The sequence below is a fragment of the Neodiprion lecontei genome, chromosome 2 (assembly GCF_021901455.1).
Source record: "Neodiprion lecontei isolate iyNeoLeco1 chromosome 2, iyNeoLeco1.1, whole genome shotgun sequence".
NCBI lineage: Eukaryota > Metazoa > Arthropoda > Insecta > Hymenoptera > Diprionidae > Neodiprion > Neodiprion lecontei.
This window is the reverse complement of record NC_060261.1, coordinates 28,683,137-28,706,162: the sequence shown is the minus strand read 5'-3', so window position 1 is coordinate 28,706,162 and position 23,026 is coordinate 28,683,137. Positions and strand designations below refer to the sequence as shown.

The 23,026-nt window shown below is 36.2% G+C and overlaps 2 protein-coding genes and 1 long non-coding RNA gene across 7 annotated transcripts; 1 reads left to right on the top strand and 2 right to left on the bottom strand.

Annotated features, from left to right (window-relative positions):
- Positions 1-1,218: 1,218 nt before the first annotated feature.
- Positions 1,219-16,552, top strand: LOC107225829 (fatty-acid amide hydrolase 2). Of its 5 annotated transcripts, XM_046730704.1 has the most exons (12): positions 1,219-1,351; positions 9,572-9,751; positions 10,098-10,317; positions 11,923-12,140; positions 12,555-12,666; positions 12,925-13,082; positions 13,197-13,340; positions 13,475-13,576; positions 13,680-13,844; positions 15,071-15,253; positions 15,323-15,465; positions 16,071-16,552. In XM_046730704.1, the coding sequence occupies exons 1-11, from the start codon at positions 1,244-1,246 to the stop codon at positions 15,425-15,427; spliced, it is 1,695 nt and encodes a 564-aa protein (XP_046586660.1). In that variant the 5' UTR covers positions 1,219-1,243; the 3' UTR covers positions 15,428-15,465; positions 16,071-16,552. The 5 variants fall into 5 exon arrangements, with proteins under 5 accessions (XP_046586660.1, XP_015521906.2, XP_015521907.2 ...); XM_015666420.2 differs by having other exon boundaries at positions 15,323-16,552; XM_015666421.2 differs by lacking the exon at positions 1,219-1,351 and adding an exon at positions 4,597-4,699 and having other exon boundaries at positions 15,323-16,552.
- On the bottom strand, positions 2,873-4,712 carry LOC124292788. Its single transcript, XR_006902707.1, has 4 exons — positions 4,552-4,712; positions 3,717-3,857; positions 3,393-3,589; positions 2,873-3,023 (listed from the first exon to the last, which is right to left on the bottom strand). It is a non-coding gene; the product is annotated as an uncharacterized LOC124292788 (long non-coding RNA).
- On the bottom strand, positions 16,354-21,646 carry LOC107225832 (WD repeat-containing protein 3). The gene is made up of 15 exons (XM_015666425.2): positions 21,506-21,646; positions 21,121-21,426; positions 20,827-21,036; positions 20,252-20,449; positions 19,969-20,136; positions 19,600-19,805; positions 19,358-19,496; positions 19,022-19,212; positions 18,672-18,867; positions 18,262-18,489; positions 17,902-18,171; positions 17,588-17,830; positions 17,341-17,507; positions 16,796-17,018; positions 16,354-16,717 (listed from the first exon to the last, which is right to left on the bottom strand). Exons 2-15 carry the CDS (start codon positions 21,289-21,291, stop codon positions 16,553-16,555), a joined length of 2,775 nt encoding a protein of 924 aa, XP_015521911.2. The 5' UTR covers positions 21,292-21,426; positions 21,506-21,646; the 3' UTR covers positions 16,354-16,552.
- Between the last annotated feature and the right edge of the window lie 1,380 nt (positions 21,647-23,026).

Here is a 23,026-nt window from a genome sequence, read left to right as displayed (position 1 = left end):
AATATTCATAATGTATTCACAATACGTGATTTAACAATGAATATATTTTTAGATGCGGTAGCGCGAATACTGTGACGTGACTGCTCTTCATTATTCTAATAACGAAGCAAGATCACGACATGCATTCAGACAATTTCTAGTATTACTTTATAAACCTGACCTGGCGTACAATGTGTTAGGAATATTTTAGGATAGCTCCGTTTCAAATTTTTGAATATGAAAAGAATTCTATAGATTCACGCTTTTGTCTTATCTGAACATAGAAGGAATATGTTGAAATCTTACAGCTATAACTGGCTGGAATAACATGAAAGGTTTATTCTTTTTGACATGTGCTTTTTATGTTCTCCCCGTATCCTTCTCACACGCATCATTGTACCGAATGACAAAATGCATTGTTTATAATTGTACAGCGTTTATTGACAACAGATTATCGTGCATACGTATTATACAAGACAAGAATAGCATCAATTGGTGAATTTTTGGTGTCTAATTACTTCGCTGCCTCGATAGCGGCTCAACCTCAACCTCAGACTTTGACTGTGATTCTTTATTTACAAGGAGCAAACTCATTCTTATGGTAATTAACATGTCACCAAGTAAGATTAATACTAACTAAATGTTCACAAAACGTTGGGGGGAATACGCTTCATATGTATATAAGCTACAAAAAATGCCACTCAAGTATACGCTAATTAAACAATCATTGTGTACCATACATGTATGTATATATATATATATATAGATATATTATGATGCAAAATATCACGTACTAGGAATGTATATATAATTATTCAAATTATTTTCACGTTTCTGAAACTATGTGACGCTCTTTACGTAATACAACTTATCGAATATACACTCCAAACGATACTCTTGAAAACGAAAATACCGTTTACATTGTACTAAACTGAAGGTGTGTATTTATTGTAATTATACTTTTTCGTTTTACAGTGAATAAGTGCTTTCCTATAATCAATGTGACAGCAAAAATTTCGGATAGAAAACCACATGGCAAGCGTCGATATGCGTTTCAGGCTGCTTTTTCACGTTCCATTTATTTTGTTTTTCAACTTCAATCTCATATTCCGCCCGATCCTGTTAATAATGTTAGACAGGACGAAGGTAGTCTTTTGAGAGGAAACTCGACCTCCTTGACCACAACGATCACGGGAAAGACGCCGAATATCCGTTGCAAGTCAGTCGCTGTGGTCAGTTGGACGCTCACATCCATAGCGTCTGAATGCCTTACCTGTATAACGTGCATTCCTCGTTAGCGTCCAGTGTTCTTATTAACTCTGCGAGCTCAAATAGTGAAATACGTCGTTTATCAGTTAATCGCAGATTAACGGTAAGTTTTGTTGTTACCGCTGAGTCTGCCGGCAGATACATATCGTGGGTATAAGCACTAATTATGCATAGATGTTTTCACCTAGGAAACCCTGGTGAACATTTTTACTGCAACGAATTTTTGCTGAAACGGCGTACGTGACATATGAACGTTTCCTATTGTTCCGTACAAAAATTGTTAATATTATATGCAGAGTTTTTCATGGAGAATCGTTAATTTTCATTGAAAATTGTAGTGTTTTGTATAGATGTTTCACTGACAAAGTACAAATTTTCGTGAACATTTAGAATTTACGAAAACAATTTTTTGTTCAAAATTGTACGAAATTTTCCAATTTCTCTAAAAATTCTCAGAAGATCCTAGAAATCATCTTCATTAGGGAACAGTTGATCTGTTCCAACTTTCGCAATAAGATCAGGTTGTGGACAGTCTAAAGGTGGGCGAAGAACCCATAAAAAACCGATGTACGTGTTAGATAATAATAGATTATGCAAATTTAAATGTTAGGTAGTTAGTTAAGAATTTAACCGCGTGTCTCAGTTCTGCCAATTTTTATAATATATGCAAGTGATGGGTATAGTCATTTTTTACAGAAGGTTGAAGTTAGTAACGTTAGCGCAACGAAACATTGGGGAAAAAAATCACTATTTTCTTATTTTTACAACTACTTTTAAAGAACTAAGATTTAAAAATGTCAGTACGTTGTCTTGTATGGTCTTTCACTACGGTTTGCTGGATTTTAAACAACTCTAAAATCGGAAGGTAATGGTTTCTCATCAGCATGAATCTTTACCCTAACGTTACTAATTTCAACATGATTTTTTTACACGAGGATTATAATAGCGTCACTGAACCAGGTCAATGTCATAATTCGCCGTCGTGTGTGTACCACTTATATATGAAAATTATTTTATACTGAAGTTTTATTCAACGACAGCAATATAATTAAAATTACTGCTTATAATATCTTCACATTGTTTGAATCGTTCCGAAAAATACTGATATTTTATTGACAGCCAGTAATACATTCGTGTAGTGTTCACTGCACGCACATTATAATTCAAACTCTTGTGTATAATAAATGCTCCCGAACGACTTTGGTAAAAGTACACGAGTATACTAAAATTACATCCCAACCCGATTTCCGAAATGTTTCATTATGCGGCAAACAGACCTTAAGAGTAATACAACGCTATTGCATTCGAAATATCAGACATCAGCATTAACTCGTCTAAGTGTCAGGTTCACGGACCTGCCAGTAAATGTGCTGAGGAATGCGGCAATGAGAACATCGGCTCGTCTATTTCACGTGACATATATCGGTGTCGATGATACGATGGCGGTATTATATCCAAGACTGGGTTAATTAGGATCACATTGCACTATTGAAAATTAGTAAATATTAAATAGTACTCAGTATCGATGATTCGTTTAAGGGGGGAGCCTGCTTTAGAGGCTTCAAAAAATCGCTTTTTTCGAGGATTTTTTTGGGAAGGAAAGAAATATCCGATTAAAACGAAACTTTCAGGGTTTATTGTTATGTATTTCAACAGTCTTCTCGAATTTTTTCATTAGGATACATGTCATATTATGCCTGGTACAATCATTTCACCGAGGCGTCTCGAGTATGCATTTGTCGTGCGGCGGGAAAGGTGCAGGTCGCAATTTCCATCTGAAACAAAGAAACCAAAAAAATTTTTACTTCTCAATAGTGTAGCTTCTAGTTAAACCAAGAAAATTCCACAAAAAGTGAAAAATTCAACAATTTTTCGCAAATTAAAAAAAAAGTTCATTTTTCTTGGGAAAAGAATTCACTTTAGATTGTTTAAAAAGTGGGTTAATCTTAACTTTCTTAAGGTTTTTTAGGTTCAACTAGAAGAGAATTTCATCCCGAGTACAATGCAATTTGTCTCGTTTCGATAGGACGTTTAGTTTTTTCCCTATCTTTCCCGCCAATTAGGAAAAAGCGTAAAAATGAAAAACGGAGAAATCGTGCGTCAAAGTTTTCGTGCATAAAAAATCGTAATTTTCTTGAACTTACCGCATTATTATGCTAATCAGCGATTCCTGGTCCATAGAGTTGCCCTTCTGACTCTTCAAAAAACTGGTTCAAAACTTCAAAAAACTGGTTCAGACTCGTCAAAAAACTGGTTGAAAACTTCAAAAAACCGCTCGTATACCTGCTCGACGCTTGCTCACTATTTCTTCTGTAACTCCGAAAATATTTCGAATTTGCGTCTGAAATTTTAGGGACACATTCTTCGATAGTTTGGGAAGACATTTATGCAAAAAAAAAAAAAAATCGATTTTTTGAAGCCTCTAAAGCAGGCTCCCCCCTTAAATAACGTGTAAAACAAGTCCCTACCAATTTATACTTTATCTCGTTATTGCGTCTTTTATGTAACAGTAATGTGGCTTAGGCGTCTTTTAATGCCTGCGTTTCGTACGTAAGGTAATCGTGTTTGCGACGGCACAAGAAAATAGCATCGGAGTACGTAACCCTGCACTTTAAAATAAAATACAAATTGTAAACCACAGTTTTGTTACTTAAAGTATAGCGTGCACCATGGAGACAGTCTTTTTCGCCTCTCGTATTTGCAATGTTCTTCTTTTAACGGCCTCGATTATGTATAACGGTCCGTTATAATCTTCCGTTTTCATTATTGTTGTCGTACGAAACGTATAACCAGCGTAATATTGACGGTCAACGACAGTAAAAACGGAAGATTATAACGGGTCGTTATTCATTTATTCCTGTTAGTTGCAACAATCACGTTGCAAGATTTAGTTTCATTTATTTTTCTCGAAGTATTTCTCAGCGTATGCTAGATATCCGATAAGAAAACAGCAGTAGGCACTGCTTAGGTGTAAAAATTGACCTACAAGATACGTTACAGTTAAATCAAGGAACGATAATCATCTGTCGACACATGAGTGATTACACCATCCCAGAATTGAGTGACGATCAGAAAGTTTACATTTTATCAAGAAAAATTAGGCAGCTAAAAAAATTCATTTTTCAGTTTTCATTGGCAATTCTATACGACACAAACAAACGTTGTGTGCTAGATAGAAACGATAGTCATGCACAATTATTCAGTCTAGATTTCGAAATTTTCATTTATCCTTCGAATAATTCATCAGCCACCGTCATGACAACGGTCTACATGTATCAACAACAATTATGGCTTTTAACCAACGTTCGCGCGGCACTTGATCGTTTCCACTTCCACCTCCTATGTCTCTTTGCCAATGTCCACACACGACTTATGGTTATGCTCGAAGTCCCACCAGTACGTCAATTACTCCTACCAACTACGTTACTTGGCAATACGACAGCTGTTTACGGTATATCTCGTCCTCAAAAATACTCACACAAATCATAAACCTGAGGAAATTTACTTCTGCTTCGCCTCTACGCCGGCACTCAAGTTATCGGAATCGCGATGCCAGTGTGGCGATAACACTAGGCCGAAGAGTATAACACACTTACATCGTGTCTGTTGATCATCGCGTGTTGTAATTCTACGAAAAGTCTGTGTACAATCTATTTACCCAGGTTATTTACGGAAATCCTGCGAAAATCAGATTTACGATTAATTTTTCAATAACCAAAATGAATCTCGCGCTAAGTTTTATTACGTTATTGTTTACGGAACAGCAGTTCGACTTTGAGGTAAATCTTTTCACGTACATAAAATATCCCGATTTTTAATAAATAATGCGTAGTGTAGAATGATTTGTATTTCTTTGATATGGATTTTTACCTCCCATGGGTTTATTTTAATTAGAATTAACGCACACTTTTTCTTTCTTATTCAAGTATCTTATAAACTTATGCGTTAATATCATTTTTACTTAATTTACTTAAAATTTGTACAGGTCCTTGATTACAACACTTTCTATCGTATGACCGGATAATTATTTAACTAAAACCAATTTTCATTGAGAAAACGGTGACCTGTCGAAAAAAAAGTTCGATTTTCAACGCTTGTTATTCACAAATAATAACCATTTCTCTAAATCTTACGATCATACGGTGGGAAGTGTTACAAGGATCAAGGATCTGTCCAAATTTCAAGTCGATCGAACGAATAGATTTCGAGACCATACCGCGTCCGAACATTTTTTATTTTTTAGAATACCGGTACCAAAATATTGCAATTCCGGTACATATCGGTAATATCGGTAAATGGTGAAATATCACAGGTTCTATAAATCACGGAATACGGTAATACGGGTGTAGGTATACCGAATATCGAGATTCGGTAGACACCTAATTATTTATTCATTTATTTTTTAACCATCTAGGAACGCTCTCTGACCTTGACCCAACGAGACTACTCGTTTAAAATTAAGCTGTGATTCACTGGAAATGAATACCGAATAGCGGGATTAAGAATAAAATTATTCATATTGCAAGGTGTAAAGCAAGTTAATTATAACCGAACATTATTGAGTGGAATATTAATTGTGCTATTGCCTGCCAGTTATATCGGAGCAACTGCGTAAAGGATCCAAGTTTTATACAAAATATTTGTGATAAAAGTCCAGGTTATTTGTGACAGTAAAGATAATTAATTGTTTCTTTTTCTTTTGCGTGAATTTGATTTTGCTAATACCTCAGCCGTTTCATTTACAGTTAACAATACTCGCTATTTATTTCGTAGGTGTGTATTTAGATTACCAGTATTTAGTAGATTCCAATACAGATTTTTTCAGTCCTTTGCCAACGGTATGTGTAGATTCGAGTGTACTGAAACATAGATGTTTGGGGATTCATCGAAGTTTCGGATTTGCGGTGTTTACCGATAATTTGGTATCTATCGAAACTTTGATTTTGCCGTATTTGATTGAAATTTTGGTACTTGGGGATTTATTGAAATGTCGGCATTTTGGTTAACCGAAACTACCGAACACTGTGTAAAGGTCTGACATTGGCCTTATAATACCCCCGTAAAAAAGATGTTGCAAGTTCGACGTGTTTTTTGGACCGAATCATTATCATGGTACCTTAACTAATATCTTAATTTTTTATTACGACCGAGAAATATGGTTCTTGGTAAAAAAATAATTGAAAAAAAAAATTGTATAATCTGAATAAATAACAAATGTATGTGCAAAGCTCGAATTTAATCAATGATCAAAGACGGCATTATTTTCAGTATTGACCGATATATAATCACACTAAATATTTTTACCAAGTTTTAATTATTAAGAATTACATTCCAACAATATTTAAATCATCATTCTAACAAAATCCATTTAACTAGGATTTCTTACAGCCTTAGAGTTTTTTTTACTATTTGATTAATCGTTGAGTTAAGGGAGCAAAGTATAAATCATTAAATGCTACATCATTTGAAAGAAAACAGCTACAAGCCTTGTAATTTTATTCTGCATAAAAACAGACACTTTGTATTTTTCCAACACGTGCGGATCATTTAGCCACGTGACAGAAGTTACTTATCCCGTTTAATTACCTATTTCATATTATACCTGCAGATGATTTGTGTAAAGTATACGGTGACGATCTCGCGATATTCAAGTAGGAATAAACAGATTATGTGCACCTTGAAACTGTCGAAAGTGTGCGCCAACGGCTGCATGGGCGATAATATCGTTAATATAATATATTGTGCACGTATTTGGAGTTTCAATGCGCGTCACGAGCGTGCCTTTCATCTAGGTAGTGTTAATTTTTTTACGGCACTGTTCCTGGCTCTTCACCGTCCGAAAATCATTTCAACTAGATATTCAGATTTACACGCCTTGAGAAACGCGTAAACCGTATGCAGATTATGCACTTTCAACATACTCACAACTGCACTCTTTGCATTGCGTACATACAATGCAAACATTCGTCATCAAGGTTCCCGCAATTAGCTTGTACTTAGGGCTGTGTATTTATTTAGTCTCGTTTCTCAGGCCTTATTCAATCCCTGTGAAAAATGGCAACCAGTTTACGCAGAGTTTATAATATTACGAATTATCCTCGACCGAATAAGTCACTGATGATTTTTTTATTTTTTTTTTTTTTTTTTTTTGGTTTTCGATTCCAACTATTGGACGATGCGAGTTATAAAATAATGTCAATGGCGAAACCGTCGTAGGTAATTTTTATGTACTATAGGTTCATCTGTAATGATAACGAGAGATGAATTTAAAAAATTGCGTACTATTTATTCGCATAATGAATTTTTAATGCATATCCAGGAAGGTTTTCGTTCGATTGGAATATGAGTTTGTAGGTATCTAGAGTGATGAAATGTAACTCGCACGATTTCTGGTTCCATCGATATCCCACAAATCATAGGTGGAACCACGGTTAACTTGTCGGCTGTAGTATTGCCGTATCAATATATTGTGCGTTTTATTATATTAGCCTCATTTCCTGTTCGTATAAAAATTCGGATTCCAGTTGTAATGAATTTTGTTTATTGATTATAAGTGAAATATAAGAGAAAAGGAAATAAACAGACAATTGCGAGAAATAGTTGTTGACGATCAAAGAGAAAATTATGCGTTTATTTGGGTCATTTTGGTTCAATAAGTCAATTATAATTTAATAGCACATAATTCCAAATTTATAGTCCCTGCACGTTGCAACCCAACAAACTTGGCTTGATAGTTTAAAAAATATAAGTGGACGGCACAGGTGCATAAGTTGAAAGATATGAAAGACGATAGTCGAGTAAGAATAAAACAAAATAGTAACAATAACATAAAAGCGGACGGTAAAAGGGTACATAGATAAAATCGAGGGGAACAACTATTCGAAGAATTTGAAGGGAAAGTGTTTGATGTGTCGTGTTTATAATTTTAGACTGGTGTGACTTTATTTATTGTTTCATTTCACGAGGAAAGCAATATCGAAAATAACACGTTTTTAGTTTATATAGATATATAGATAATGACAATCATTTCGTGACCATGGTATGGTTGTACATATAGATAGCCAATGATTACTTCGATCTCAAACGCCAAAAGTCGAAAGAACCGTGGATAGTAAATTTATTAGTATAGAGTTGAAAATCCATTTTATATTGGTTTTGTTCTTTTATCGATGTTTTATACATTCTACACCGACTTGACGATCCTACAAAGTTTCATAAAAAAATGGGAGGAGGAGAGAGAGGCAATTATACCTATCGCGAGTTCTTTATAAAATAAAAGACACATGAGCGAAATTCTGATCACGAGCCTTTCATATTTAATAACTTAACACTGATATTTAGATCTCGTAACGCAGCTTGGCCGAGGAACTTGTAACGCTGCGCAGTACGCTTTATAATATTCCACTGGGGATATTCTGTCTCCGAGTGTTTAAGCGCCTCATTATTAAACCGCTGTTAAATAGAAAATATAATCATAATTCAAGTAATGGCAAATACCGTAGTCACAAGTAACGACCGCTAAGACTGCGTGCGTTGGTCGTTGGCATTCACGCACACGTTTTGCGACATCGCAATGCATACTTTCAGAGAGTTCGAGGACTAAGCGATTCTAATTTACCTGAGCATTTTACGATTTCCAGACTTGGGTTATTTATTTCTCAGTATGAAACTTTACGGTTTTTAATCATTACATCAACTAAGAAAGAGAAATTTCTGCTCCCTTTATTAAATGGGGTTCGTATCCATGGTAAAGTTGCCGGATAAGTGGTTCGATCTAGTCTTTGTACAGGGAACCATTTGGGTCCTTACATGCATATGGATAAATTTACGAGTAAGTCCACACGCAGATCGGACAACGAGAATAAAATCTCAATAAGTCCCTTTAAAGGCTGGACCCAATCACCTATCCAGCATTTTTACCAGGCATGTAATAATCGCAGTTACAGGTTTGTACCGTATGAACTATACGAGCATAGTACATTCAGACGAGCAGTACGAGAAATAAATCCAGTATAGACAAAAATCTAGCAAATGGTTGGGACATTTCTAATGGAAATTTACCAAAATAAATGGCAATATACAAGGCTACGCAGAGTGTCGAAAACTTGACATCAAAATGTAGGCATGTTAAGTTACACACACAAATACAGTATTTCTAATTAATTCAAAGATTCCGCATGGAAAATTTTCCAGTGGGCAAAAAAATATAAGTACACGTAAAAAACATTGTGTCGTTAGTGGTAAAACGATTAGCTTTGACTGCAACTCATCATGTTCATGTTTCGAGTGATAAATCATTACCAGGAAACATCATGTTTTTCAGGAGATGCTTAATGCGGTGACAAAGCGAATCATACGTGGACTATTGTTTTGCCTCTATTGCCTTATGAGCCCGGTGATACTCTATCGAGCTCTAGGATCACGGAAGCGATGTTCACTTGTCCGCAACAAATTGCTACTTCTGTCCGCCACTGACCTCGCCAAAAAGATTCGCGAACAACAGGTGAGGTTCAATTTTATAATCCAACTATGTTGAATTCGTACCTTTACACGTGGTCTGTCCAACGTGTGAACCACTGCTAATGACCCGAATCGAGTAGCGGTCGGACCTGAATTCAAGTCTTTCGAAATCATGATAATCGTAATGTAAATTTGCAAATTTTTCAATCACCGGTATGGTTCTTGGTTCGATGTGGAATCTCTCTACAGCAAAGTTCGAGTATTGTGCGTTAAAGTGGTGCCCACTTGAGACTCCAGACTCCAATCGTAGAGTACTTCAAGATTGGTGCTTACTTAGATGCTGTTAGAAATCTAGACGTGTACATTTCAATCGAGGACATGTCTGTTAGATCACAAGTGAGGAAGTCGTGACGGCCTATATCACAAGATGCAGAGACGTGAATCCCGTGATCAACGCAATCGTCGAAACGCGGTACGATCTTGCCATTCAAGAGGCTAGGGAAGCTGACAAGATGATACGCCTGGGTCACAAGAGCCTCGATGAAATCGCACGGGATACTCCGCTTCTGGGGATTCCCATTACGGTCAAAGGGAGTATTGCTGTGCAGGGTAAGTGTCATCGAAAATTTCAAGGCGTTGATTGTAGCTGATTTCGTGATTTGTGACGATTTCGTTTTCGGCGAAAAATATACCGATCTTTCCTAAACTACACTGAGAAAAATTTCATTCGTTACGGTAACTAGAAAAATTCAGTCAAACAGTTGTTGACTTTTCTATATATAACAGTTTTCTGGATCACGCAGATAACAAAATCAGTGACTTTCTTTTCAACGGTGAGAATGTATATGCGACAATTTTAAAAGTACGAGAATTGTTTTTTAAGCACAATGCATAACAGATCGGGGTCCCGAATCATTAACAAGAGTTTAGGACATGAGTAAATGAAAAATACGCGAAACTGTTTTGAATTCTGAATACACATCATGCAAAAGTTCTCCTGGAAATAGGAATGTGTAAAAATTACTCTGCGATAATTATTCGAACAACTGTATTTTTTTCATTACCGAATGATGTTTTTCTTGTAACAACAGACCATATACTCCCAGAAAGAACTGCTCTGCTTATGAAATACCCGTTTTCTTCCATCGAGCATAAATCAAATTTTTCAGGCAAATTTTGACAGCGCAAATAATCGCGAAAAGTACGCGCAGCGATTCAGATAGATAGTTCTACGCGACAAGTTACATCATTTGGGGATTAAAGATAAGTGACAAAGTTAAACAGTTATCATTAGGTAGCTTAAATCTGCAAGATTATAGGTCGATTATTGATTTTAGACGATAGACGCAATACATTTTCAATAATTTCATATATTTATCTCTTTCGATTAAAACAATTTTATTTACTAAATTTTAACCGAACTCTGAAAAACCTTTTCTACGATCTTAATGGTAAATATGTTTTATGAAAAAACCGTGAAATTTTTTTTAATGCGCAGAAACGTTGGAAGGATTCGAAAACATTGAAGTCAATCAAAGTAAATAAAACCTCAAATACAAACAAGTTTTAAAGATTTTGATGTGATGAATTTTTTTGCTTACGTAAACGAAGAAAAAATCTTTGAAGTTTGATTTACAATAGTAGTTCATTAATATTGGATCTAGGATGGGTAGTCGAGTTGCGACATAATCAGCTAACTTCATTTGATTTACAATTAGCTAAAATTCACCTTTGTTCTACCTGGCGCATTACTCTATTATAGTACCGAGTATTCTAAGGGGGTCATCTAGTGTGAAGGCTGCTTTTTTTTATACTTTTTGGGTATTCTTTTAAGACAAACCATTGAAATAAAATTTCTCATAATTTTCAGATTATATTTATTGACATTTAAAAAAAACATTGTACATTTTTTTGAAGATGAAATATTGAATATGACTTAATGTTAATACTGTCCGATAGGAACGTATGTAAAAAAGGTGCCTGAGTATAGAAATAAATCCGGTCGTTCTGCGCATCTGAAATTAATATGAAATGGTATTTTTACTTTTAGGCTTGTCGCTATTAAACGAATGCCGGTTTTTTTTCTATTTTTTTTTATAACCCTGCTTTATGTCTACGCTCAAGCACATTTATTCTTACATACGTTCTTACTACTAACAATATTACCAACAGTATTTTCGTAACTTTGAAATGAGCATTCAATTTTCAAAATAGGTATGAACCATGCAGCCGGAAGGAAGTGGCCAGAGATTCCACGAGCTTTGTGCGACGCGGATGCGGTGCAAAGAGTGCGAGAGGCTGGAGGCATTGTGCTTCTTGTGAGCAACACACCGGAATTGTGCATGTGCTGGGAGACATACAACAATGTGACTGGGATGACGGTGAATCCCTACGATACAAGGAGAACGGCAGGTGGTTCATCAGGGGGTGAGGTATTGCCATATTTTCAAAATAGTTTAACAATCACTCACTAATTTCAAGTTCTGTCGGTTTATCGTACAACGATCGTAGAGAATAATCCAAACCACCTTTGGTTCTCAGACCGTTTTTTATCATAATGGATACCAACATCCATTACACCGCATGAGTTATATCCGCATACGTCTGCTGCCTCTGACATAACTAATCGGGTAAATTGTTACAGCCAAATATGGTTGCCAGGTATAATTATAATCTGTAGCCTTGACCATGAATGTCATCGTCCAGCGCTATCGTTCATGACGTACTGTTTCGCAAACGTACCTTTTACTTCCATCTCCAACTTATACTCGGGTTTGCAGACTCGCAGCAAGATTCTCGCACGGATCGGTCAATGTTTAACATTTTAATGTTTTACTCTTTTTCAGGCTGCCCTGCTCGGCTCCGCAGCATCGCTTCTAAGTCTCTCCTCCGATATTGGAGGCTCGGCTCGACTTCCAGCCATGTTTTGCGGAATATTTGGTCACAAACCTACACCAGGTGATTTTTTATACGATTCCAAAGATGGGGACTGTTTCTGCAATCTTCTCTCCGCCGTTACTTACCTGGTTTTGAAACACAATTCTTGCATTATTTTAACGATCTTCATATGTTGACACGTCGCACTTGGCAGTTCCAACAAAAGTTACCGCTCTTAGTCTTGGACTCGAAAAACTGATCTGCCAATCACTCTGAGTGTATTTTTTGGACTGGAGAAAAACGTTAGCAAATGACTGAGCAATCATTTTCCGATTTCAGGTTTCGTTTCAACGAATGGGCACATGCCAGGATCAAACGATAAAGCCTGGCCTAATTTTTTCACCTTGGGACCAATGGTCAGATACGCTGAGGACTTGCCACTACTACTGAAGGCCATGTGCCAAAGTAGCCGATCAAAATTAAAATTGGACGATAAGGTGAACCAACAATTACTCATGTGATTAATAGTACGACGATATTCATGAGTAACTTATAACCATGTGTCGGTAGTTCACGTCTTATAGAAAAATTAGTAATTTCTTCACTTACAGGTACCATTGAGAGACATAAAGTTCTTCTACATGGAAGACGACTGCGGTTCTGGAGCAACAAGCTCTATAGACCGAGATATAAAACGAGCGATTCGACGGCTGATTGAACACCTCAATTCCCTACAGGGTGTAATGGTGCAAAAGGTAATGTGTGTGAATAATTCTAACAAGTAACTGAGATAAATTAAACGAATCTCGTATTAATTGTAAAACAAATCAGAAATCATATAAAATAAGAAGAGCCGATGAGCAAAAAGTAATGATAAATAATGTAACAGGCAGAGTTGACGGACATGAAGTACTCACTCGAAGTGATGGCCGCGATTCTTTTGCACATCGATGGAGTTGAGAGCATTTATAGCAAGAAATCAAATCCCCAAGTAAGAATATTTAATGGTGTTCAGCAGGGCTTATAAATGCTCTGTTTCAGATTCGATGCATAAAAAACCAACAAGTAATTTAGCATTAATTATTCATTCGTAGGAGTGGAAAAGCGTCACTGTAGAGATTCTGAGGTACCTTTGCTGCATGTCCCCTCATACGTTTCCCAGCATATTGTACGGGGTTCTTAAAAAGGTTAATAATGCAACGCCGCAGACCTATTTCAAGATGGTTGAAAAGAATGCAGCCATAAAGAAGCAGTTTGCGGTACGTTAATCAGAATAAATAACCAAACATTTAGTTTAATTAGCAAGATTGTCCACTAACGACAAAGCAATTAAGGGGGTCCCTAAGTCTCAAGAATAACTTTTATTGATTTTTAGTTTTGGGTATATTACTGTAGGCAGGTCCGTTATTTTTACTTTGATTAGTCACCGAACCCGAAATTAGCAAAATTAAAGAAGTTATGAGCAGAAATGTCGAGTCCCGCTTCGCCATTACGCGGTTGTTTTTGATAACGGTAACCACAATTCCATCAAAACCGGTCATCTGATCACCTTGCAATTATTATACACGACTCGGCTGAAAACATGGTTACCGTTGTCAACGCTGCTTTTTGCACACCATGACTTCAGTGGCTAAACAGCTATAATGTTCATGTTATGAAATAATTTTTTTTTTTCAAATTAATCCTGAAACTGCGTACTTTTAAACCCAATTTGCTCAAGTTTGCCTTTCCTTACTCCCGAACTCATGCAATTTTGAAAATCGCGAACCTTATATAACGCTCTGGTGTTAGGAACCCTCTTTTTGTATCAACTTCGAAATCTGTAAAAAAAATTCCGTTGGTATTAATATCTAGTGAGAAGTCTGTACCAAAATTCTAAAGTTCGTTTTCACAATTCGATAACTGAACGTTAAAAGCATTCTGGTGAAATTCATACATTGGAATTGGATTGATTAACTGGCAATAGTTTTCAAACCGAAAACTTGACGTCTGTTACGTTTTTCACCATCGGCTAATTTCGATGAATTTCCATTAAACATCATTAACCCCTTGGCTTATAATACTGTATGAGACCCGTGATACAGTTCAAGGACCAAATATGGAAAACATGAGTCGAGTCGTAGTGCGTATTTGTTGTTGGCTGTGCAACGCGCGGTTATATTAGTTATACAGGAAATAACTCTTGAAAGCACCCGGTCCGAGGTACGCGGTCGCCGCCAGCATCAATGCATTTGTTTGTGACATTTAACGCGGTTGGTAAAAACTGGCATCCTCTTAAAGACGCCTGCGGACGCATAATGATGCTTACCATCCCATCCCTCCCTTGCCCGCGCAAGCTCATTGTTTTTCCGAAAGGGTATGGTGGCTTCGGTTGTAATTATTATTACTATTCCATTATCAGATTTTTTAAAAATTACATGTTCGGACCTATTAAGGTCACTTGCATAAACGCATACACTTTTACCTACTATTTGTACTCTTTTAGGACCTACTCGGTGATAATGGTGTTCTAATCTATCCTACATTTGTGTCGGCCGCCCATTATCCCTACGAGATATACCACAAGGTCTGCAACGTATCATATTTGGCAATTTTCAACTCCCTCGGACTTCCAGTAACGCAATGTCCTCTGGGGTTCAACAGAAACGGATTACCGATCGGTGTCCAGGTATAGAAATTTTTCAAAAACTAATTTTCACCTTTTTTTCTATAATTACTCAAACGCTTTCTTCTACAGATTGTTGCAAATCCCGGATGTGATCACCTCACACTTTCCGTAGCGCGGGAAATTGAAAGAGCATTCGGCGGATGGCAACAACCAACAACAGGCGAGAAAGTTTGACCAATAAAACTGCAGGACCTTACAATCCTTAGATTTGGGTAAAATTGGACAGAACTTTGATGCTTACATTTAAATCGGTTGTTGATAGCATTAGGTAGTAGATTGAATTTGTACCACACCAAGGGAAATGTTATCATTCATCACGTGAACACTTCATTCCTTGCTGAACATTAATTAATGATTGTACTAGGTTTGGTTTGATTTCGTCCCTAAAAACCACTCGAAGCAAGTATTCCCCATTAAAGGCCGTGAAAATGAAAATAAACAAGTGGTTAATTTGGCTAACCTTGATGAGCCCAGCTTAGAAATTTCTGCTGTGATGCGTTTCAAGCCCATAAAACATTAAGTGAAATTTTATTCCTCACGTCATTTAAATAACTCGAAAAATACATGACGAATAAAATCCAAAATTTATTCAGTTCTAAGTGCAGCAAAGTACTGTTGATTAGAGATCATTCAAACTCGGTCATTCATTTTAGAGATATCGAGGGACAGAAAATCGATTTCAAACACACGCACACCAAGCGTCAGTGCGAAAATGATTCACTAGACCTCAAACGTCGATATCTGGTGAAAACTCGATTTATTATTTTCGAGGTGATTTTAATAATTTTTTCAATCTTTTTTTTTTCATTGAAAATAGAATGGCGGGAAGTTGAAAAGAAAATGAAAAGCAATGCGAATCCTATTGCAGCGAATTTTCAGCTTACAGAAACAACTTTGATGACATTTTCAACTTGTAATGTAAAAGTTCTCAAATATTTGAAATCGTGTAACTCATATTCATTGTGAACAATTGAAGCATGAGCAGTTATTACTGACTAACAACTTCAACTAAGAAAAGTGATAAAGGTAATTAAACTAAGAGTAACAATAACAATTAAAGGAGTACAAATAGCAATTAAAAGTGAGAAACTTTTCGTATCTTTACACATCTAGTAACTAACTTACATGGTAGTGCGAAGGAGTAATCTATTTTTTAGAATTTGGTAAAGAAAAGTGACATTAAAGTTATAAATTTTAAAAGAAAACGTGATTCATAGTAAGGACATAAACCGGTTAAATCCTTGTCCATATGCGATCAAGAGTTTAATTTATGTACAAAATGTAATATTGAAATATTAACTACAGAGTCATAATTGCCCTTTTCAAGGCCCTCTCCTTGTTTCGTCTCACTTTGTTTTTCTGTTTCCGCGACTTTGTCGCGTCTTTGAACAACTGGATACCCTCGCGTTCTTCGATAGCACGTTGAGTGTACGCCATGCCATACAAGTTGTATCCGACTGTATCCTGCGATGGTCAGAAATAAGTGAAATTTAGCTAATGCCAGCTTATACATTTCACAGTCGATAATAGCGAAAGTTATACCCTTAGCGTGGTTATCCTTTCCAAGCTCAGTTTTTTTATCATCTCCAACGTTGTCAACAATTCTTTACTTGTCACAATCGGCCCATGATGAGCGTGAACCAGGCTAATAGTCAATCTTGATACTAGCTCAGTCTGATAATCCCCTTTTAAAAGTTTTGGCAGGATCTTTAGAATTTCACACACTGCTGAGTACGGTAAAAGCAACAAAGCTTCCTCCAACTCACTGAAAATTAGATAAAAATAACGCGTTGAAAATAAAACCTTGATCGAAAAAACTTCAATACTTATTGTTAGTTTGATTTTGTTACTTTCTAGAAGAACTTCGTATGAGGAAAAAAGATTCTGACAACTGCACTCCAGTTAGTTCTGTTACCTCGTGAGAACTATTCATATTATAATTTGCAGCTCTTGAGATTCACTAATAACTACCGAATGTTAACATTTTTCTCGTAACATGAAACCATTGCCTCGGATGAGTATATGTAGAATGTGAATAGTAATAAGTTTTCGGGGCAATTATAACAAACAATTTCCGACCACTATACCTTGCTCGAACGCGTTTCACAGTTTCCAAAAGGAAATCTTCTGTAGTAGAACATGAATAAGCCTGCATCAGGGGTGGCACAGGAGGTAAAGGATTCGCAGGTACGACTTCTGCCAATTGTTCTTCATACTGTTTAGATACTTCCAGACATTCTAGTATTAACTCGGCCTGAAATATATTATTAATATTTTTTTTCTTTCACTTTCCACAGTTACAGAAATCGCACGGCCAATAATTGTTTTTTTTACCGCTTTTTCGCTGTTTACAGTTTTCCTGGAAGGCAATGATTGCGCCTTCTGGCCCTGAACCGCACTTGTTTCTCCCGTAGCTAAATCATTGTCCAACTTTTCTCTCTCCTCTTCAGCTTCATCTTCCAGAACTAAAGGCTCTGCAGAACGTTCATATAATCTAACGACCTTGTCTGATCCACATGATGAAACATAAATGCCATTTGGAGAAACTGCACAGTTCCAGGCTTCACCTGAGTGACCCTACATAATAGTAACAAGAGGAATTTAGAATGACTTAGTCAACGATAGTCGTATCTCAAGAAATATCTTACCTGTAACGTGATAATTTTTTGAAAAATATCTGCATCCCACTGTTTGACCTTTCCGTCTTTGCCACAAGTGAAAAAGTAGTGTGTTTTTGGAACAAACGCCAGACCCGTCACTGAATCGTCATGAGCGAATAGCGATTTATGACAATCCCCAAAGTCAAGACCCCAAATTTTAACATTCCGATCTGCAGAGCCAGTTGCAATCAGAGTAGAATCACTTGATATGTCCATACATATCACTGGGAGCTTGTGACCATACAAGGATACGAAGAACTAAAAAGAAAATATGGTAAAATTCTTTCATTTTCCGTAGCAACAGCTTAGAATATGATGCAGAAAACGACATTTCAAATAGTTATCTACCTTAAATGTATCCAAAAAGAAAATCTTCACAGTGGAATCTAGTAAGGCGACAGCAATTAATCTGCTATCAGGACTGATTCTGATTGCTAAGACGCTTTCCTCGAGCTTTAGGGTTCTAGTGTGCAGGACGGAGAGAAGCTTGGCTTTAGTCTCGCTCTCAGGATCTTCAATCAGCTCAAAGTTCCAAAACTTGACAGTTCCATCGCCGCCTCCACTAGCCACACCTCTCTAAATGGTAGTATTTGGATTAGAAATACAATAGTATAGATTTCGTTCTAGAAGAAAAGATAACAAAGAGTTGCAAAAAAATCCAATAAACACATTTTATTTTTGTATAATGAAGCGAGAGGGAAAAAAGGAATCTCCTGTATTAATACAAACAAACATTATTTTTATTTGGAAATCCTCACCATATCGGGGTAGAGAACGACACTCCACAGTTCTTTACTGTGAGCTGGAATTTCCTCAAGAATATCACCAGCGGCAATGTCAATTATCAGCATTTTGCCATCCTTCAATCCAACAATTAGATGCCTATCCCCAGGTGCAAAACAAGCAGTCAATGCGTAACCACATTCTACTGTTCTCAAACAGGCAAGCGAAGGTCTACAAAAATTAAGTACAATGTCACATGATTGAAAAAAAAACCTTCCCTATATTCTGGCTTGAGGGAGAACAAGGATAATGAACTTTCTCACTTCGAATTCAACATTATTGATTGCTAAAACTTTCGCCAAAGATATTTCAAAAAGACGTTTACCTATTCCATAATTTCACTGAATCACCACTAGCCGTGGCTAAAGCTAAGTTATCAGAGCTAAAGCATAATGCTCTGACGTCTGTCCGATGACCATAGGTTGTAAGAGACCTCAGAAGCCTAGACTCGATATCCGTGTCACCAATAGTTGCTGAATGGAGTTCAATACTGTTGTTATTGGCGCAAATGCAGATCTGAAATATTGATTGAGCTACACTACTTGATTAACATAAAGTTGACTGTAATTTGTAGCACCTTCAACGTTTCAAGGACTGATTTATTGCTGAAATTCACGATAGTTTACATATAATACTCAGATAAAACTACAATCAAGCCTACCCTGAGTTCTCCTCCTTTGCCCAAAACCAGATCAAGTCCTTTGGCTTTGTTTGAAGCTTTGATCACTGGGAGACGCTTAATTTCATTTTTCAAAGACAATGTTGAGTCCGTCTCAATTTCTTCTACTGGCTTTCCTTCCCTTATAATAAAGAATTGAGCAATAAATTCATTTTGTTAAATGCGAATTTTTTTTTGACCATGTTTTTAACAATATTATTATCGCATAAAATTTTGAGACCCACTTCGCAGCCTTTCGTTTTTCCTTTTTTTGTCTTTTTAGCAGCCTTGTCTGCACGAGGTCGTCAGGCAAAAAGTGGAATATTTCGACAGTGTTATCTGTTCCATGACATGCCATTACACGACTTGTGGCATCGGAACCCAAAGAAACTATTCGTCCACGACCAACCCTTAGAATACTACCAATTTTTTCGCATCGCAGTGGATATCTCTAAAATTACAGAGCACAAATCAAATACTTTCACAGATACAAGTAGTTTTTCTACATCAGATGAAAAATTTACCCAAAGTAAAAATTCATCAAAAAACTTGAGTGGGAATTGATATAATTGCAAATGTTGACCAGATCATTTACTAAAAATTTATCCACATACCGCGTCATCTATATCTCCTTCTTCGCTTGTATTCAATGTCAGTAAGCTTAGAGGAGCATCTGCATTCTTGCTGACATCAGCAAAATATATCTTCCATACAAACAATTCGTTTTCATTGGATCCTGTGATCAAATATTTATCTTCCTTGGCTAGGGTCAAGCCCCAGACCTAATGGACAAAAAAAAATGATGAAAAATTTATCATTCGACATCAAATGGTGTAATTGTACTAAAATGATAAATCAATATCTAAAACTTAGAGAACTGACGACTTTGTTCACTACCTCTGATCTGTGTCCAACGAGTGTTTTGAAATTGTGCTGAGTATCCAAATCCCAGAATTTAACAAAGGTATCTTTGCTCGAGCTAATAATTATGTCATGTTCTGCTAGGAACATTACTTGGGTGACACTACCCTTATGACCAGACAAACGACATACCCCAGTCTCTGCCACTATGTCCCAAACTATAATGTCCGTATCCTATTTTGAAATAAATAGAATAGAAATCATTAATTATTCTTTGAAAAGAGAATTTTCAATTTAATCTCTTTCCGAAGTAGAGAATATACAAGAGTCAAATACCACAACCTGTGGTAAATTTATTTTTCCAAAATTAGTATATGTATAACTTGGAGTGATTTAATCAGTAAAAAATTTGAAAAAATGGGGGCCGAAAGAATTCAAACTTATAACTGCTAACAAGAATTATGCATCAAATTTTCTCGGTATCGGAAGTTTAAAATCTTTTCATACAACAGTAATTATGATATGTTAATCTATAATTCCACTCCTACTAAACAGTTTTGTAACGCTTTTCACAAGCTAAAGATAAGTTCTATATAAAGAGTATAATATACCTTAGATCCAGAGGCGACTCGGTGGCCTAAGTTATCATAAGCCAACGATGTGACTTCAGATCGATGTCCAATAAATATGCTGATCGTTTCTCCAGAGCGGAGATCAAACGTTTTAACTGCCCCATCCGCATAACCGACAGCAAGATGTCGTTTGTTTGGCGATGCAGCTAGCCGAGTGGCAATTGAAGTCTCACCCAATAAAACTTGCGCCTTGTAAAGAAGTATAGAAAAATGTGAGCATGAAATCGTTCTGATCCAATTCAGCTATCGCAAGGAATGTAAATAGATAGGTACCTTTTCTCCAAGACGGAGGTCCCAGATAATAACATGCTCGCAAGCACCAGCGGCTACGAATCTACCCTCCTGACCCTCCAAGGTTACAAATACGGTATTGCATCTCGGACTTGCGATGATATTTAAATTTCCGGCTGGTACATACCTCAAATACTGTTTTGTCAAACCCATCGCGTCACTCGACTATACAATTTCTTGACGTTTTTTAACTCTCAAATCGATCTCAGTTCACGTAAGACATGATCTAAGGTTTCCGTTTATAGTCCTCTTTTTCACCTCATAAACTCTTCTTCAAGTTATTGTTGGCTGTAAAACACAAGTTGCTTCTATTTGTTTAGGTTATGTCTTGATCACATTTGTAATTTCAAAGTGGAAAATAACTAACCTTACCGTTACCTCGTGGTCCATAAACCGTTGACTAAAAATATATAAAGACTCACCGCCCTGGGTTATTTTTCGTAACAGTTTACCGGGTCTGAGGGTGTTGGCAGTTTCACGTATTATCAACCAAGTAAATGACCACGCTGGTAAAAAAAGTTCTTCATAACAAACAATTAACACGTGCCAAACGTTGGTAGCAGTTGAGTAAATCCCGTAGAAGAAATATGTAGGCCGAAATTATGCAACGGAAAAATGAATGTCAATCAAATTTATGAACGTGTATCGTTTATACTTATATGAAGATATTAAATGTTTTATAGACGACCGTAGCACGTCCAAAATGCTCAATTTATTTTTTACAAGTTTTTGTCAAGTCAACTTTGAGCTGCAAATATTTTGGAACATTTTTTAATTGATTCATTTTTAGTTCCAATCGTTTCAGGAATTTTTTTATGAATAATTCTTTTCGATACGTTAAGCACTTTTAGTATTATGAATTGAAAATATTTAATGTCTCACGTTTTGAAAATATCCGAAAAATTCTGAAACGCTTATCTCTTTGCTAGAAGCACGTTGAAAATATGTAGAGGATGAATCTATTTTTTGAAAATTTGGAAGCGGTAATTGGATTTTAACTCAGAAAAATTACAAAACTGCTTGAATAAATACAAAAATGAATAGTGAAAATGTATCAATCATGAGGTTCACTGCAAATTAACTGGAATGAAGAATAAAAGTTTTGTGAATTTATTTCAAATTTCTATAAGGTGTTAAGATAGTCTTTCAGTAATACAACTTTTGGAAATGTGACGAAGAATAGGTAAAAAAATTTATTTTACCTTCTATATAATATTAACGTATGTACCTATCAAACGATATTTTTCTTCTCTATTGTTGAAATGCTACACATTGATTATCGTCGATACATGGTTTTTCAAAGTGCTAAAAAAGACGGGTAAAAATCTTTTTCTCGCGGGGCAGATTTTGAAATATTCAGAATTACATAAATTACATTATTGAAAAATCAACGGTTGTTTTTCAATAACTGATTTTCAAGTGGTATAACCCGTCAACTTTCAAATCATTCAATCCTCTTTCCAACGCAACATTATCCGTAACGTCAATTTTCATCCTGCCAGCTATACGTACTAACGTTATCAGAAGATACTCATAGTTATAATCTGCTATGTCGCATTTTGAAGCTGGAAGTTGAAGTGTGTATAGTGACACCCTGGACTGTTGCACATTTGTTAATTTATTTAATTTCAATAAGTGAGAATGGATAATGCTGGAATCAATTCTTGAGGCGCTAAATCAATGTAAACTCCGAGAGGAATCGATTGCGCGCAGTGCGGAATCGCTACGAACAGGTCAAAAGTTACGTACGAAATACGTAAAATCTGCACAGAATTTTCACAGAGGTAGGGAAGAAAAATCAAATAGTCATATCCACACAGTTTCAGACTCAATTCAGTACAATTTATTCAATTATATGCATTAATCCTAGTGCAAGTGCTTGGGTGTC

Coding starts and splice junctions, on each gene's coding strand:
- LOC107225829 (XM_046730704.1), top strand. CDS start 1,244: ATGCCTTACCTGTATAACGTGCATTCCTCGTTAGCGTCCAGTGTTCTT. Junction 10,318..11,922: donor AGGGAGTATTGCTGTGCAGG/GTAAGTGTCATC, acceptor TTTTCAAAATAG/GTATGAACCATGCAGCCGGA. Junction 13,577..13,679: donor GCAAGAAATCAAATCCCCAA/GTAAGAATATTT, acceptor ATTCATTCGTAG/GAGTGGAAAAGCGTCACTGT.
- LOC107225832 (XM_015666425.2), bottom strand. CDS start 21,291: ATGGGTTTGACAAAACAGTATTTGAGGTATGTACCAGCCGGAAATTTA. Junction 19,213..19,357: donor GCAAAGGAGGAGAACTCAGG/GTAGGCTTGATT, acceptor TCAATATTTCAG/ATCTGCATTTGCGCCAATAA. Junction 18,172..18,261: donor TCTTTTTGGATACATTTAAG/GTAGATAACTAT, acceptor TTTTCTTTTTAG/TTCTTCGTATCCTTGTATGG.